At 44.8% G+C, this 14,535-nt stretch overlaps 1 protein-coding gene across 2 annotated transcripts in view; it reads right to left on the bottom strand.

Moving 5' to 3' along the window:
• Nucleotides 1–1,299: 1,299 nt before the first annotated feature.
• KCNAB1 (potassium voltage-gated channel subfamily A regulatory beta subunit 1) overlaps nt 1,300–14,535 on the bottom strand; it is a 421,013-nt gene continuing 407,777 nt past the window's right edge. For both annotated transcript variants that reach the window (XM_060011248.1, XM_060011249.1), the window contains exons 12-14: nt 13,735–13,855; nt 8,392–8,480; nt 1,300–3,258 (exon numbers count right to left, since the gene is read on the bottom strand). In XM_060011248.1, coding sequence (XP_059867231.1) covers nt 3,169–3,258; nt 8,392–8,480; nt 13,735–13,855 — 300 coding nt within the window. In that variant the 3' untranslated portion in view covers nt 1,300–3,168. The remainder of the gene's footprint in view (nt 3,259–8,391; nt 8,481–13,734; nt 13,856–14,535) is intronic.

Genomic DNA, 14,535 nt, shown 5'->3' on the forward strand with positions numbered 1-14,535 from the left:
TTAAGTTTTGCTTTGTAAAATTTATATTTTCCTTAGACTTCTTCATAAGAACCATGTGATTAAGTATATCATCTTTATTACATTATTTCATGTTAACCATTAATTTCCCATGCATGTAAATGCACATTTTTGTAGTTACTGATCAAATGCTTGTAAGGGCTGTAAGGGGTTATCTCCCACACCTCCTTGGACTCCCAAGTAGGGGGATTCATTGAAGATTAGGAGGGTCTTTTGGGTGGTTGGTTTGATTTTCATGGAGGTGGTTACAGATGAACTTCTCATTGGCCTTCATGAGTTTTCATTGCATTTCTTTGACCTTTCCTTCTTAACTGATCCTGAATTTGGATTCATTTCCAAGTTTTTTTAACTTAAAAAATCACACACACTTTTTCATAAAGCTTTAAAGCTAAAAAAAATCACCCCTAAAAGAGCACTGGACTGGAACACAAAATACTTGGGTTCTAGGCCTGGTTCTGCCATCAACTTGCAGTATGAGTTTGGGCGAGTCCTTTAATCTCTTCAGGCCTGGGTTCCTCATTTGCAGGGAGTGGGGTGGTCTCAGAGGTGGCGAAGGCCCCTTGAAGCCCTGCCATCAACCTGGTGACCCTTGCTGCACACTGCAGATGAAGATGAAGTGGCAGTTCTTACAGTGGGAAGCCAGGCACAGGGCTTCTAGTTTTCATTTCCCTTGGCTGAGGTTTCAGTGTGTGGCTGGCTGCCACCCAGGTTACCCTTTGGAATGGTATGTTCTCTGCCAAGGAAATCTTTCCAGAAAAGAAAGGAAAATGAGAGTGCATGGAAATTTTTCTTAAGGATAGAACTGTGAAATGTACTTATCTCGTATATTTACCATGGCACATGATTTGTATATAAAACTAGATGTTCCCACGGCCAAGCAATGTTGGTATTTGATTTTAATTTGCAGGTTCTTTTAAATGCGTTTGAGAAGCTTTAACCTTAGTACGGAACATATCTAAAACCCAAGGAGAAATATCTCCAGTAGCTAATCATTTTCTCCATTAACAAGAGAAAAAAAGTCTGGGTTGCAAATTAAATCTTTTGATAAATCTATTTCTGTTAGGTATCACTCAGTGCAGCTTACCTGCCAACATTTTTTTTTTTTTGCGGTACGCGGACCTCTCACTGTTGTGGCCTCTCCCGTTGCTCAGCACAGGCTCTGAACGCGCAGGCTCAGCGGCCACGGCTCACGGGCCCACCCGCTCCGCGGCATGTGGGATCTTCCCGGACCGGGGCACGAACCCGTGTCCCCTGCATCGGCAGGCAGACTCTCAACCACTGCGCCACCAGGGAAGCCCCCAACATTATTTTTATTTAAGTGATTCTTACTGCCTGTTTTATGAAGATGGGTGTGTGTGTGTATATATCTCCTATAATGATATATATATACCCTTATAATGATAGATCAGATAAAAACTAATTGTGAGATTAAATGCACAAATGCTTTTATTACTCTAAGCAAATAAACTGCAGTTCCAATTAGACAACTTCAGCTCATTTATGCATACTGGATTGATAGAATGCACAATGAACAACTGAAAAATGATCCATTTCCATCATTAATCTGATACTCTTGGGTAAAAAACGCACTGTTTCCCTATTAGAATACAGGTAATAGTAATCAAAAAGAAAATTTGTTGGTACGTCACACTAACATTTTAAGTTTGAGAACTTAATCATGAAATACATATCTGGAAATGATGGCAGAAAATAGCATTTTAAGCTGATAGTACATTTCTTCTGTAAGTCTCAGTGGTTTCTACATGGGGTCCTGTTGGCCAGAAAATTAAATTAGAATTTCGTACATGCTCAGGTGTCCAAATAGAGATAGAGGACCCTCCCCCCTCTACATACACCTTAAAAGTGGGGAAAAAAGTTTTCTCCCTCCTTACAGGTACACGCAGTATACTGTCAGTTTTTCTCAAGTCATATATTCATGAGAGTAGGTAGCCAAGTAGTGGCAGGGCGGGATATACCTCAGCTTCTGCGTGCCACAAGGCTAGGCCCCATTAATCCATGCAAAGAACTTTCATGCATATAGTTTAATGCACACAGTGTGATTATGGAATTAGGAAGTTCTTTAACATTTACTTTTCTTTGGGCAAGTTGCTTCACCCAGCATATGCTGAGTAGTGACAGCATTTTTCTCAAAGCCCATGATTCACTTTCATGTTAATAACTTCTCAAAAACACCAAGCATGTAAAATCCCAGTGCTAATTAAACAGCAAACATTTGCCTTTCTGGGTATTTTACAGATTTACTTACAAAACTGAGCATGTGTATATTTATTTTTAAAGCTCAAATATTTAAACTTGCAGAAGCTGTGCCTACTAGCAGTCAAAAGTATAAAGCAGGTTTTAGGAAAATGTAGGTAAAAATGAACACTTCATTGCAGATACATTTTATTCAAAGCTAGGCTTCCATAGTAGTGTAATTCTCCCTTTCATAAGTTAACCAGACTGTCTCTGGTTAAAGACTAGGGTCTTCATCCTTTTACCATCTCTCCATGCAAATGGACATAACATTAGAATCCTAATAGACCACCTTGGAGGAATTGCTATACAGGGCCATTTTTGAGGCCAAGCAACACTAAATATTTAAAAGGTAACGAAAGCAAATACCTAGGCATTTCACTTCTGTTGAATGACAAGTGAAAACAACTCTTGCTAACATGAATGTGAAAATAGAAAAAAAAATGTAAAATTGTTTCAGCTGATTTTTCAAGCAAGACTTCGGAGTGAACAGAGCCTACTCTTTCTGATGCAATCCACATTGCATCTGTGGATGTTGTTCATTTGAAAAAATATATCTGTACAACCTTCTTTAAGTTACTAAATGCCTGAAGGTAGTATGTCTTTCCCCCGCCACATGCTTTCCTTTGCATAAACATGAGATGTACAGAGCAATGTAAGAACAGGTGACTGCAGTCCCAGATAAGAAAATAGAATGGATTTTCCTGGTTGTGAGTTTTCAGATGTGTTCATAATTCAGGTGCACAGTGGTAGCGACAGCAGAAACCTCAGAATCCGGGGAAACTAGAGGTTGAGCAGTGGGCTGCTAAGTGATTCAGAACACCGGCTAGTAACACCGTTCTGTACCTGTATAGACTGCTGCTTTACCCATGCAGCTTCTGCGGCTCATGCACTGCCTTATGATCTATAGTCCTTTTTGCTGTAGGGCTTGTTGCGCAATATGTTATCGATCTCATTTACCACGTGTGATGTCATCTTTGGGAGAACCTGAGAGCATGAGAGGAACAAAGAATGTGGTTAGTACTTGGTACTTGTTCTTTGTGCTCAATATTAAGCAAAGTCATCTAGAATTGGATACATTTATAAACCACCACCAGAATGCTACCTCCCCAGCAGACAGGAAGCTCCCTAAGGTCAGGGGCCTTGTTTTGTTCACACTTTATCTCCAGAGCCCGTAAGAGTACTTGGCCCATAGTAGGTGCTCATAATTATTGGTTGACTGAGTAAATGAAGGCTCATAGAAATATAGAATATCTAGAGCAGCTCTGTCCAATAGAAATGAGAGCCATATATGTAAATTTAGATTTTCTAGTGGCCACAGTAATGAAAGTAGAAAGCAGGTGAAATTAATACATGTTTTACTCCATTATATTCGAAATATCATTTGAACAGGTAGTCAGTATAGAATATTATTAGATGCTTTACATGTTTTTAAGTACTAAATCTTTGAAATCTAGGGTACATTTTACACTTGGAGCGCATCTCCATTTGGATTAGCTTTAATAGCCACAGGTGGCCAGAGGCTACAGTAGTGGATAGCACAGGTCTAGAGACTAAGGAGAGATTCAGTCCAGCTGGTGGACAGAATCCTGGTGAAGGATGGCCACAGGTTAACAGGCATCCCAGGTAGATGGAACAGCATGAAGAAGTGAAAAGTCTGTGAAACGGGGTGATACAAGTGTAGAGTGAGTGGGGGAGGGGTGGGGATGGTGGGAATAGAGGAAAGGGAAGTTGAGGTAAACAGCGGAAGGCCTTGAATGCCATTTTTTGGAGTTGGGACTTTATGCTGTAGGTGGTGGGGAACTTCTCAGGACTTCTTAGCTGGGAGTGACCCCATCAGACACATGGAGGTATTCTGAAGGAAGAGTTGGAAGGAGATTGAAAGGGGACACATGTTAGAAATTTGTTGCAGTCCTAGCCAGACACTGAGAGCCTTAACTGGACAGTGGCGGTGGAGGAGAAAAGGAGAGTGCCTCTGCGGGACATTCTGGAGGCTGATGGTGATCTCACGACTGGGTGACTAGGAAGATGCTGGTGTAGGTAATTAATTGTTGAGAGACCACAGGAGGAGAAGTTTGGAGCCTAAGTTTGGGGTAGGATATGCTGAGGTGAAGGTGCCTTTGGGATCCCACGTAGAAGTGACTTGCAGGCAGCCAGAAGGGCAGCTGTGGAGCTTAGTGGCAGTGGAAGGACTGGAGTTGAGAATTTGCAAGTCATTTGCACGGTCATGCTCAATGAAGCCCTGGGGAAGGATGAGATCATCTAGGGCCAGCTAGCATTTATTGCAAGAAGTGGGCCAAGGGCACACATTACACCATAAGACAAGGGACAGAGGCAGGCTTCTTGCAGGAATAGTCTGAGCCTGTGTGGAGTCTGTGGTGAAATACATTCATGATGACTGATTCTGAGGTTTCCACCTCACCCTTCCTCTGCTGCAGTCATGTTGGCCAGCGTGACCTTGTCTCCACTCACATGCTCTCCCCAGAAGCCTCAGGGTTTGGCAGGGTGGTAGAGCTCCTTCCTCACTGGTCTGGTAACATTTTCCTCTCTGAATGAAGCTAAAGCACATTTGGTTTCCCACTAGCCTTGGAGCATCAGAGGATCTCAGTTACTGTGCGATTTAAATGTGAGACTGCAACACTGAGATTCAAATCTAGAAGCTGGTTGGAAGTTTTGTGTCTAGAATACAGTGGGCTAGCCATGTGAGGAAAAAAACTCTTCATTCACTACACCAATAAGAAAAGAGATCTAAACATTAGTAAAATGAAACCATAAAAGTACTTGAATAAAACATGAAAAAATAATAGTGTTATAAGACCTAAATGTTCAAGAGAAGCCATACATTAAGAATTTTATGGGAAGTTGCCCAATTTTTTAATGTTGGCAACTGTTTTAAAACATTTTCGTCCCTGCAGGTCACACAAACATCCCATGAGCTAGCAAGTTGCACGCGTAGTAGTATCCTGACTGCAGTAATTGGCGGGTGAGGGGAGGTCTGGCTAGCGTTGCCGGCTGGAGGCATTAGGGGAGCTCTCCCAGGACTGGGTCACTGTCAAGATGGACCTTGGGGATGGAGCCGGATTTGGCCAGCCTGGGGTGGTGGACACTTTGCAGGAGGAGGGCCACTATTCTGGGTATTAGGATCCCAGGGAAGGGAGGGGAGGGGAGATGAGCCGTGGACGGGAAGGCCCAACTGCTGAGGAGCCTGGACTTCTCTGAGTGGATGGTGGGGAGCCTCGAGGTGCTTTAAGGCTGGAGGGTGGGGACCTGTGCAGGTGATGGGCTGCCTGCAGCTGTGGCTTCTCTCCAGCCTCTCATCTCTTGAGGCTCTGATTTATAAATGCCTCTCCAGTTTATGCTCACGTTAGGCACATTCACTTCTTGGAGCAGCTGCCTTCCTGTGCCCATTAGAAACTTCTTTTCCTTATAGATGCTGGCACTGCACTCTTTCTATCCAGTCCCACCAACTGCTGCAGGGAGCCCCCAGCCACACAATCTACTCTCACCACATCAAGGGGCCCAGTTACAGCCTGCCAAGGGTGGAATCTGTGGCGCTGGGCTCACGGGAGGTGGAGTAGAAAGGGAAAAGGGAAGGTAAACCCTCCTGGTAGCAGCCTCCCTGCTTGGACAACATCCCTTTTCTCTTACCCTTTGAGCATGGAAGCCCCATCGTGCCACCAGCCAGAGCCTTGCTAGGGAGGAAGTGCTTTGGCAAGATGACTGCCTCAGTTTTCCTCTGAAATGTTATCTTTGGCTACCTGGAGTATTGCCACAGCCCAGGAACTACCTTTTCTCTTTTTTACCGTCCCAGGCAGTATGAGTCCCCCCTTGGAATGGCAGCCATCACTCTATTAGCTGACAGGAATCCTTTTTCTTGCCAAGCCATCTGCAAGTCATGCCTCTCTTTCCAAAACCTGCAGACTCCTTGACCTTCATGGCCACCATCCTTGCTAGTCCAAGCCACCATCACCCGTCACCCGGACAACCTGTCCTTGCCTTTCTTCATTCTGCTTTTCACACAACAGCCAAAGCAATCTTCCTCCTCTTAAAACCCTCCAAAGGATTTGCTGTGAGTAGAACAAAATTCTGACTTCTCTAGTGTTCCGTGTGACCTGTCCCCTGCCCGCGCCCACCGTCCTTTATGCTCACTGCATGTTGACCGCATTCGCCTTAGGCTGGTGCTTCCTGGAAAAAGCCAAGTGCGTCTGCGTCTCAGGGCCTTTGTACTGCTCTTCTGTGTGTCTGCTCCTTCCAGGGCTTTTCACGTGCTGCATCCTCCACTTGAAGGCTTCAGAATAAGCATATCCCAGAGGAGCTTTTGGCAAGGACATTATCTAAAGTGGGCTCACTCATTTCCCAGTTAGTCTCTATTACAATACCATCTTTAGTTACTTAGTAAACCTTCTCACTTGAAATTATTTTATATGTTTCTTTATCATGTGCCTCTGCCACTGGAATATAAGCTCCTTGAAGGTTGGGTAATATCTTTCTGGTTTCCTGTGGTGTCCCCAGTGCTGAGTACAGAGTAAGCTCTCAGAGATCTCCTGAATGAACCACGGGATAGAAGAGTGAGTCTTAATTCCCTCTTTCTCAGGCAGCCCGTGAGCTCTTGAGGGCACCGTCCTGTGCTTATCTCGGAACACTCTCTGCCTAGCATGGTGCCAGACGCAGAATAAGCACTCAATGAGTATTAGTGGAATTGAAATCACTGGGTTGCATTTCAGTGCTTTTGTGTATAGACTGTTCCCGTTTCCTCCTCGTCATTGCGGAGCCTTTATCTGTTCCCAGAGCACAAGTGAAAATAAGAAAAGGTGGGGAGGCTTTCTTAAGAGGGAGCAGGGACAGGGAACCCCACAATCTGGGAGGAATTCTCAGAAGCTGAGAGGCAGAGATGATCACCCAGCTGCACAGCCCTAAGAAAGGTGACGGTAGAGAAGAAGGTCTGCACCGTTTATCTGCCAGCATATTCGAGGCTATTCTTCAAAAGGATTTTTTAAAGTTTTAAGTTTAATCAAGCTTGTCCCCACCTCCATCTACTTCCTTCTGGGAGAGGTAACAGGGCTAAGTGCTGGTTTCGGGGACAGATGGACAGGGGAGAAGCTGTGAGGCACTTCTGTTTGGGCAGGTGATACAGCTACGGCAAGAGCCGTGGAGGGGCTCGTTCCTGCAGCCTCTGGCTGGGCTGAGAGTGGGGCAGGCTCAGGACCGAGATGTGACCTTTGGGGGCAGGGGATGGTCACCACAGCCACCAACCTCCACCCTCTCCTCAGAACTCCCAGGAACATCTCTCTCCCACTTCCCCTCCTGCTGCCCTACAGGCTCCCCAGGTACAGCTGCAGGCTCCCTCCAGGCCTAGCAATCCCTGCAGGGGAGGGAATGGGGGTGGGCGCTCCTGAAATTGCCGTTAGGGAGATGTGATCCTGGAATTCTGAGCCTATTTGTCTTAAAAGTGTCAAACATTCATTCATTCAATAGGTATTTCTTGAGTGTTGACTAAGGGCCATAGAGTCTAGGAACTGGAAAATCAGTGGAGAAGCAAGAAAGACACAAGTCTCTGACCTCAGGGGAGACAGGCGATTATACTATGTTATCGTAAGTGCTGTGATGGGGAGAGAGATCCAGGATGCTAGGAGAGCAGAAATGAGGGGCCTGGCACACTGTAGACTGGCAATAAATATTTGTGGGGAAAAAAGTAAATACATGATGTGTGGATATTGTCCTACGGCTACTACATTTCAAGCTGGTTATTAGGCAGGCTTGTGTGGTTCGACCTGGGAACCCAGTCGTCAGGTGTAACATTGCTTGGGTCATAGAATACACTGTCCCACAGACACAAGCCATCCTGAGAAATGAGCCCGGAGGAGACTGCCTGTTAATCAGCAGAGGACATCCCTGGATCCACATACTGTGAAAGTTCTGTTGCTTCTTTTGCCTTTGTCCCCATTTCCCTTCTTCCCCTATCTAGGAACAGGTAGCCTATTCCCTATATTAGGGGCTTTCATGCAACTCAGCTGTGACACAATGAAGGACAGAGGTGGGGAGATGGGACACTGCCTGGGGGCATCTTCAAAGGCACCAGGAAATTCCCTGGAGTTGGTTGGAAAGGGCTGCAGTACTTGCCTGAATGGCACCGAGGTTTTCAATGAGTTGTTCAGGAGTGGATGATCCCAGGAGCACGGAACTCACACCCTCGTTTCTCAGGCACCACGCTGGGAAGAGAGAGCAGTCGGTCAGGAAGTCAAAGCACTTCTGACTGTTGACGAGTTTGCACACACCATTTGTAGCTTCCGTTGTCACAACCAAAACATATTAATTTGGGGGGAGGATGGACAGCATGCTCCAGGATTAAAAACGTCAGCAGCAACCCCTGTTGTGTGGAGGACTCGGTAGAATCCGTGCACGTGAACTGTGGGCCTAGGGCTCCTCTGCCCCGCAACTGGGGCATCCAGTCTAGCTGCCCAGCCCAGGAACACTGTCTTGTTCCTGAAGACACCTGACACTGCTCCTGGGCGAACGTCTGGATTCCTGTTTGCATCTGTCTTTTCCATCTCATTCATGCTCTCACTTTCCCCTCATCTGTTACATAGAGTCCGTGTAGATTCTGGGTACCTGGGTCCTCTGTCTCCACTGACCTGTCAGCCCTCTCTGGACCTGCCTTTCTTCCTGATGCGAGGTTCATTCTGGGGAGACCGTCTCTCTCACCAGCCCTCAAACCCCTCACCCCTCCTCTGCCTCTAGCAACCTCTACCCTTAAACCCTCTTCAACCCAGGCCTCCTCCCTCTCAGCAGATGGCCTAGCTGCCTACTTTATGTAGAAAATTGAGTCCCTCAGGTAGCATATTCCTTAATTTCCCACTCACCTACGGACACAAGTACACACACTCATACTCCAGTTTCAGAGGCTATGGGGTGCTGTCTGTTCAAAGCCAAACTCTGCCCTGGTCCCATTCCTTTTGCCTTTTCTTGGATTTGATTCATCCATTATTTCTCCCCCTCTCTTGCTCTCCTGGATGTTTGATTTCTTACTATCCTCTTTCTCTTTATCAAGAAGGCATAATCAAATTTCTCCCATTCTAAAATAAGCCTCCTCAGGCCCTTCATACCTGTGTAGCTGCCACCCTACCCTTCTCCTCTTAAACTTGTAAAAGGCCCGATGAGACTCCCTGCATCCCCCTCACATCCCAGTCCCCTTCTCACCATGTCAGAAGCCAGGGTGCCCAGGAAACTCCCTGTGGTTCAAGTAGACTTTGCAGTTTGTACCTGCCTGGAACTAGACATTGCTCTAGGCCCAGGGATGCAGTGTCTGCTGGATGTCCCTGCTAGACACCCCACAGCCACTGTGAACTTCTTGCTACTTAACTAATAAGCCTGTCCCTCTTGGGTTACCAATCTCATTTGGTGGCATCACCAGTAACTTGGCCTCCCAAACCAGAAACCTGGGAGTTATCCTTGGGCACTGTCCTTTTCTGATCCCACATTCCCTTTTAATTGTCATCTAGTTGATTGTCCTTCCTAAATATTTCTCTAATCCAGTAGTTCTCAAATTTTAGCATGCCTCAGTCACCTGGAGGGCCTGTGAAACATTGATTACTCAGTGCTTCACCTTGCGTTTCTGACCCAGAACGTCTGGAGTGGGGCCTGAGGATCTGCATTTCTGACAAGTTCCCAGGTGATGCTGATGCTGCCGGTACAGGTACTCTTTTTTTTTAAACAACTTTATTGAGGTAAAATGTACCCATTTTAGGTGTACAATTCAATAATTTTTCATACATTTATCATGTGTGCAATCATCACCATTTAAAATCCAGTTTTAGAACATTCCCATCATCCCAATAAGATCCTTCATACCCATTCACAGTTATCCCATTTCTACCCCCAACCCAAGGAAACCACTCATCTACTTTGTGCCCCTATGGATTTATTATTTCTGGACATTTCACCTAAATGGAATCATGGAGTACGTCTTTTGTGTCTGACTTCTTTCACTTAGCATAATGTCTGTGCGGTTCATCCATGTTATAGCATGGGTCAGTATATCATTTCTTTTATTGCGGAATAGTATTCCAGTGTGTGGATATGGGAACACACTTGGAGAATCACTGCTCTGGTTCAATTGTCCACTCCCTCAGGCCCTCACCATCTCTCCTGCACAACTGGTTTTCCTACATCTTGTTTGGATTGTCCCTGCCTACCCCGCACACATCCAGCAGTAGCTTCTCCAGATACAAATCTGTTCAAGTCACTTGCCTGCTAAACATTCTTCAACGTGTGCCTGACGGGATCCTGGTCCTGTGAGGTGAAGCTCTCACTTCTCAAACCTTACTAGAAAGCCCTCCACTCCAGCTTCCGGTCTCCTCACTCCCTGCCTTGAACTTAGTGCTCCAACAGCACTATTTGTAAATCCTCTCCAACCCCAAATATCATGCTGTGTTTCTCCTCCCCAAGCCCTTGGCTCAAGCGGTCCCCTGGGTCTGGAATGTCCCTTTGCCTCCTCCCTTCCTTTGCCTCACTAATATCTACTCATCATCTGGGATTCCTCGTGGGCACCGCCTTCTCCTAAAGTCCTTCCCTGAGTCCCAGGCCGGGTTGGGAGCTCCTACATTTTACTTCCAAACCCACCCCCCACCCCTGCCTCCGGCCCACCCTGCCCTTCTCAATTATTTTACTCTCACACTATATTAAAATTATCTGTTAATTTCTTGACTTGCCCACCAGACTGTGAGGTGTGTGTTATTTGCAGTTGGATGCTCAGCACCCGGCCCAGCACCTGCACATAGTAGGTGCTCATTAGATGTTTGTTGAATAAACGGAGACGTGGATGATTGATGGACATCCCTGAACACCTCTTCTTCTGCCCCCATTTGGTCAGGCCATGCTGTCAACTGCTACTGTTAAGCTGTTACCACACTCAGACCTTTTAAGGCAATCACTAAATCCTTCCACGTGGGAAAAATAATGCTCTATGAAGGCAAGAAGCCAAGTGATCCTGGGCTTTTTCTTTCTATTTTCTTTTTTTGGCTGCCTTATTTCCTACTTTGCACTTAGAACTCTTTTTTGGCACTAGTGGAAGTTCTGAGGGCAAAGCAGGGCACTGAGAGAATTATTGCCCATAAACTACCTGATGCCAGCAACACATGATTCCCCCATGGGCTGCTGGGCCATGTAGGAGAACCCACTGGGTAGAGCTGGCCAAGGCCAGAGGTAACGTAGATGATTCCAGGTATTTAGCATCTACTCAAGGGTCCCCCACAGGCACATCCAGAGTGTCTATGAGCAAGGTGTGAATGCTGGCTCCTGTGCAGGCGTGAGACACGGGCACCAGCCCACAGTTGGGTTGAAGTAGTTTGTTTCCTGCCCGAGGATCTCCCCTCCCCCGACACGCTTCTAGCAGATCAAAGGTAATATGCCTGGAAATAATTTCCCTCTTGGTTTGAGAGTTCTGTGGTTAAAAACAAAACTACCTGTTTACAAAGAAAAGAAAAAAATGACAGGCAAGAAAGACATCTGGGGGCACAGAGGGAGGAAAAGGAGAAACAAAGCACGTTTTAATTTAAACTCAGACTCTGTAAAGAGTCATGTACATCTGACATCCAGTGAAAGTCTAAATGTTGTAAAGATTTTCTCTTTAGAAAGACAGTGTTCTTCTATCTCTTTCAGAGCTAGATTCAATACTTGCTTTCTTGTTACCACCTAAAGATTGTATTTATGGCTATGGTTTAAGAATAGGTGTTTCTCTTTGTGCTTGTGCCTCTGACCATATATGACAGCTAGGAGTGGACAGAGTTTCAGCAGAGGGTGTCTAATTCTTTGCAAAAACATCATCTTCATCCTTATCTTCACCAGTTACTGAGCACCTACTCTTTTCTTTACATACATAATTTCCTTTTGCTCAACAAGTTTGTAAGATATATACTACTATACCCATTTTACAGATGAGAAAATTGATAATCAGGTTAAATAACTTGCTAATGGTCGATAGCTAATACCTTTTACTGGGCTCATTAAAGCCATAGTAGCAGCCATGCTAACTAATCACATTAAATATAATCTTTGTTTTTTTGTTTTTTGGAAGAAAGGATTACAGCAATAGTTACACATATACTTAGGTAACTGGTATTTCCCTCCTAAAACCGTCTCCCATTTCCATCTTTCTGTGACTATTAACTGCAGCTACCATTTTCCTGCCTTCCAGCCTCAGAAGAGTCAAGCATCTAACAAATATCCTTTTATTTTATTTGCATAGAACTTATCTTGAGCTTTTTATCTCGTTGGCTCACTGTATCTGATTTGTCCCAATTCCTGCTATTTTTTAATCCTTAGGAGTTTTTTCTAGACTCTATACCCATTTTATTCTTTTCTCATAGCTACCACATGAATTCTTTTCTCTTCAGCCTCTTCTTCATTTGTAAAGTGAAGATAATAGTAGCAAAACTCCATTAACATCTGTAAGATAGGGCTACGATTAGTATACACCTCGATTAGTATACACCTCGCGGGACCCACGATTAAGGAGACAAGATGAGCATTAAAGAGCTCATCACAGAGCCTGGCAGATACTCTCCAGCAAGGGAACTGAAAGTTTAAATGCTTTTCTGTCTAATCCCTAGTCTCTAGCCACTTGTGGCTATTGAACCCAGGAGTGTGTTTAGCCTGAATTGACATGTGCTGTAGGTATAAAATACACTCTGGATTTTGAAGACTTAGTATGAAAAATAGAGTGTGACATATCTCAGTAACTTTTTATATTTATTACATGTTAAAAATGATAATATGTTGGCTATATTGGGTTAAATAAAATCCATTTAAAAATTAATTTCACCTATTTCCATTTTACTATTTTAATATGGCCACTGGAAATTTAAAGATTAAATGCATGGTGCACGTTATATTTCTACAGGACGGTTCTGGTGCAACGTGGCTTTCAATTGTTACCCGTGACTGTGACCTTTCATTGACTCCACTATGTCGGAAGAGCCACTGTCGTGGCTCTGGAAGTTTCGCGGTGACGCTGCTCCCATGGGATAGGCCTTCCATGTGGCAGTAGCCTTGGCCACGCTCGCAGCCCTGCTCCTCAGCCTCTCACCAAACCTGCCTTACCTTCGACGGGGATGGAAAATTGAACCAGAAACAACGGATGTCACTACACAGATCAGGGGTGCTCACCCTTGACACTGTGAGGATGTGTGCGTTTTCACTGACGTGTTCTTGTTTAAACTGTGTTATAAGGGAAAGGAGAAGGAAGTAAGAAAAGTGTTTCAGCATGTGGAACTACTCTAGGGAACTCTGAAAAACCTATCTAATGCTATGTCTCATTTTAGATAGCATGAACCAGGAGTCTATGCTTCAGAGATCATCTGCCCCTGCAATAGGTATGTTATCATGCAAGAGATGTGGATCAGCAATAGAGAATGATTTCATTTTCCGTGATCCAGCAAGGCTTCCCCTCCCAAGTGACTTTCTCACCCACGGCTAGCTGAGGTAGCGTGCATCCCAGACGCTCCGCAATCGGGGAAAGGTCTTTCAGCTTGTTTTGCTGTTTTCTCCCTTCTTCACTCACAATCCTTTCCTTCAACCACTGGTAGCACTAGAGATAAGAAGAACATTTAAATATTAATGTCTGGTAAGGGTTTGATGCAGATTGTTAATTCAATAAAATGTAAGAGCCTCGTGGTGAATTCCTCAATCTTCTTGGCTCTGACCTTTCTGTTTGATGGTGACAAGGATGCCTATGTCTTCATGCAAGGAAATGTTCCCCACCGTCTCCTCCTTTGTTTACTGATTCAAGACAGATTGATTTTGACTAAAACTCACCATTCAGATCCATCGACACGCACAAAAGTTGTTAAAATCCTAACATATAATCAACTAGATCCCATCTGGACATGATGTTTCATATTGCAATAGCCCTTAGAATGTAGGGGAAAAAAGGCATTTACATTTCACCAGGGTCTATTATGTTTCCTTGTTGTCAAGGAAGTTGGGTGCCAAGCTTTCTTCTCAAAGGAAGTCATTATCTTACATTTCCTGCTGTAACTATCCTTCTCCCTCTTGCCTTCAATTTACTCCTAGTCTCTTCAGTATTCTTATAATAGTGTTTTATTGTTAGCTTTCTCTGCTCCTCCTAGAAGCAGATGTGAATGGTATAATTGATAGGTACTGAGTACATTTTAAAGTCACACCACGAGGCATTTGGAACTTCCCCGACCAGGGATGGAACCTGTGCCCCCTGCAGTGGAAGCGCAGAGTCTTAACCACTGGACCACC

Source organism: Delphinus delphis, chromosome 4 (genome assembly GCF_949987515.2).
Source record: "Delphinus delphis chromosome 4, mDelDel1.2, whole genome shotgun sequence".
NCBI lineage: Eukaryota > Metazoa > Chordata > Mammalia > Artiodactyla > Delphinidae > Delphinus > Delphinus delphis.